Source organism: Vanessa tameamea, chromosome 5, assembly GCF_037043105.1.
Source record: "Vanessa tameamea isolate UH-Manoa-2023 chromosome 5, ilVanTame1 primary haplotype, whole genome shotgun sequence".
NCBI classification, from domain to species: domain Eukaryota; kingdom Metazoa; phylum Arthropoda; class Insecta; order Lepidoptera; family Nymphalidae; genus Vanessa; species Vanessa tameamea.
In genome coordinates, this window is record NC_087313.1 from 10131439 (window position 1) to 10134768 (window position 3330).

Here is a 3330-nt window from a genome sequence, read left to right on the forward strand (position 1 = left end):
TCTATATAATATATTTATTTTATTTCAGAGAAACGCACGAATGACATTTTTGGGATATTATAGTGCATGACAGCTTTATTTATTGTTGCTAAAATGTAAGTAGACACGTGGATATAGTTAGTACCTTCCGTATGCCTCGTCGTTCTAGTTGCTAGCACATAAGGACGCAATACTGGAGATTCGATCCCCGGGCCAGGCATATCAAATATATCTTAATTCATTTTTATCAAAGCTTGCAGCTTTTAACCATTTATAATAGAATAGAAATGTTTTTTTTTATGTCTTTGAAAACTAAAGCAGCCTCTGTTACGGAAAATAAAAATGCCTCCTCCGCTTTTATTTCATACACATTTATAAACGCCGTTTAATGCTGTTATCCTTTCGACACAGTTAATCAATTCATTCTGTTCATTACCGCAGCCCATGCTGTACTTCAACATGTCTAAATCAGTTCGGCTTCTTGTGATTTTTGGTAAATATATTATTTTTTAACGTAACACATTTTTATAATAATATTTTCAGTACGTACCACTATAACCTACCCAAATAGAATCATATTTTCTTTCTAAACATTTACTAATTAATAAATTAAATATTGTTATTTTTTCTTAAATTCTAATTATTTAGACTAAAATAATTCTATGATCTCGATATTACAGCACTACTGCATCAAGTAGTATTCATAGCAAGCGCAAAAGCAAATACTAAGAGCAAGATTGGGCCGAATTGTCAAAGTTTTTCGCAAGGTGTTACATTCAATGACTCGGAAGCAATTGGTGTATGGCACCTTTTGCATTTCAGAACAGAAAAGATGAAAGGTTCTGGTGATCCTCACTGCGTGGAGTTCACTCCAATCGATGAAAAGGTAAGCACAGATAAAAAACAAACTATACATAAAGATTATGCATAAATCAATTTATCCTATAATATATAATATTTCAAATAATAGCTTAACAAGAACAGATTATTCACACACATGTAAATTTAGCATGTACCTACTTGTGCATCGTAATACGGAGTCCATATGTTTCAGGAAATAAATGATTTAAAGGATCAAATCGGAAAATTCGTAGAGAATCTGAACTGGGAGAACGTTACGTTGAAAATGCAAATACCTTGTAGAAGCGCCAACAAGACCAGAGATTATTATTTAGAGAGATTGGAAGGTAACGGCTCTTACAGGACTTTGCAGAAGCCACCACTCACAGGTATTTATTACACATACATATATTTTGACATATGAAGTTCTTCATTAGTTTGTATAGATTTTTTAGTTGATAGTCAAGCAAGCAAGCAAACCCGTCTAAGTAGGTACCACTCACACATCAGATATTCTACCGCCAAACAGCAATACTTAATATAGTTGTGTTTCGGTTTGAAGGGTGAGTGAGCCAGTATAAATGCACCAATGTTTCTGTGCGGTGGTGACGACTTACCATCAGATGGTCTATTTGCACGTCCGCTTACTCATTACATAAAAAACGATACTAAATTTAAAATAGATCACCCAACGACAACAGGAACGGTGACGAATTGTGGTTATTTACACATGATATGATCAAAAGAATTTGTGTAACGTATATTTTATTGCCTAAACGAAGGTTTTGCAAGGGAACCCTTAATTTTACTGTTGGTAAGCCTAAACAGTTTACCAAATTCATAACTTGGTGATGAAAGACTACACTGTTAATTACGTCTTATTCTTCTGTCTATCTATATGTTTACAAGTTTTCCTGTCGACATATACCAACCTGTATTAAATTTAATGTCGTATAAGACTTACAGAGGATCGACACTCAGCTTATACGGAAATGTAGATACTGAATTTTTCTAGAAGAACATCGTTTTATAATGTAGTAGCGCACTGAGAAAGGATTTTGCGCTGTAGATTACAATCTTCAACTTTATTTAATCGACCGTTCACAGTGTCATTTTTTTTAACACACCAAGGCTAAATGCGTTTATGGGGTTATATATCTGATTGAAATCACAGAGGACATGCGTTTTACTTTTATCAATCATAGATATGTAGGCGAATTTCTACCACACGCATTAATGTTTTCTGTAACACTTTTAAAGAGTTAGTACCTAATCTAACTTTGCCGAAATTAGTAAAGTATTCTGCAAGTAATAACAAAAGTAATATAAAAATCATTTGCTCACAAGTTCGCTAAAAATTAAATCTACCAACCCGCATTGGCGCAACGTTGTGGAAAAAGCTTTAAACCTTCTCCTCTAAAAGAAAAGAGGCCTTAGCTCAGAAGTGGGCCATTACAGGCGGTTACTTTTATAATTTTAAAATTAGATTAATGTATTTTATTAAATAATAACATTCGTATTTCTCTGATAGCAAAACTAGACCTAGCAGAGTTCAACCGTTACCCAATGCGTCTGAAAATAATTGAGGGCCTATATCTCGGCATGATGGACTGTCACGAAAAATTCGTCTTCATCCTTGGAAAGCAACCGCCCGAAGGCAAGGAATTAGATGATCGCCTTAAGAAGATGATTGAAACATACTGGCCTGAGGATTAATTAATAAAAAACTAAGTATCTATAAAAATACATGACATAACATACTAAATGATGTATTTCCTTAAACATAAGAATCATCTAAAGTAAGATTTAAGTGTAACTTAGCAACGAAATAAAACAAACAAAAAACATTCAAAACTGTCATTATTTGTACCTACTGTTACATATTCCACAAAGTTAAATGACGCAAATGAGCAATTAAAGTGTAATTTTCCCTCTATACAATAAGAGAGGGTGCGAACAGAGCGTAAGCTGAATACAGATTATAGCAAAAATATACCTTTAATATCTAGTTTAAAATACTTTGTATTTCAAAGTGGAGTAACATATTATATGAAATAATTTACTTAAAATAATAATGCAGGGCACATGGTTCCTTTAGTAACATTAATCGACCCTAATTATAAAAATATTACAACGCAATTACTCCAGTTCCGGTGTACAAGATTCGTACAAATATCGAATAATCATAAAATCAACTGAACCATTACTTTCCACCCCATCGCCGCAGCCCCTACGAAAGAACCACTCAAATTAAGTGTGGCTCGATCAACAGTCATTTTCGGTTACAATTAACCACACATTTGAGTGAAAAGTCAACCACCCACTCCAATTGATTTATTGTGTTCTACGAGTTCCGCTATTGTACGGCATAACTTTTATTGTATTTAACACGAAGCTACTATGATCTGGAAGAACCTTGAAATATACAAACATTACTACAACCTATTTGTTTTTCTTTTGGTAATATTATTAATATCCTTTGCAATAAATAAGTTAAAATTACAAATTGAA

At 33.2% G+C, this 3330-nt stretch overlaps 1 protein-coding gene across 1 annotated transcript; it reads left to right on the forward strand.

Annotated features, from left to right (window-relative positions):
• Positions 1–344: 344 nt before the first annotated feature.
• LOC113392775 (uncharacterized) lies at positions 345–2673 on the forward strand. The gene is made up of 4 exons (XM_026629344.2): positions 345–472; positions 660–865; positions 1034–1208; positions 2351–2673. Exons 1-4 carry the CDS (start codon positions 424–426, stop codon positions 2533–2535), a joined length of 615 nt encoding a protein of 204 aa, XP_026485129.2. The 5' UTR covers positions 345–423; the 3' UTR covers positions 2536–2673.
• Positions 2674–3330: the final 657 nt, after the last annotated feature.

What these genes read in the sequence shown, in the direction of transcription:
- LOC113392775 (XM_026629344.2), top strand. Translation starts at nt 424, where the DNA reads ATGCTGTACTTCAACATGTCTAAATCAGTTCGGCTTCTTGTGATTTTT. An exon ending in TCACTCCAATCGATGAAAAG is followed by an intron (nt 866 to 1,033) that starts GTAAGCACAGAT and finishes CATATGTTTCAG; the next exon opens with GAAATAAATGATTTAAAGGA. An exon ending in GCAGAAGCCACCACTCACAG is followed by an intron (nt 1,209 to 2,350) that starts GTATTTATTACA and finishes TTTCTCTGATAG; the next exon opens with CAAAACTAGACCTAGCAGAG.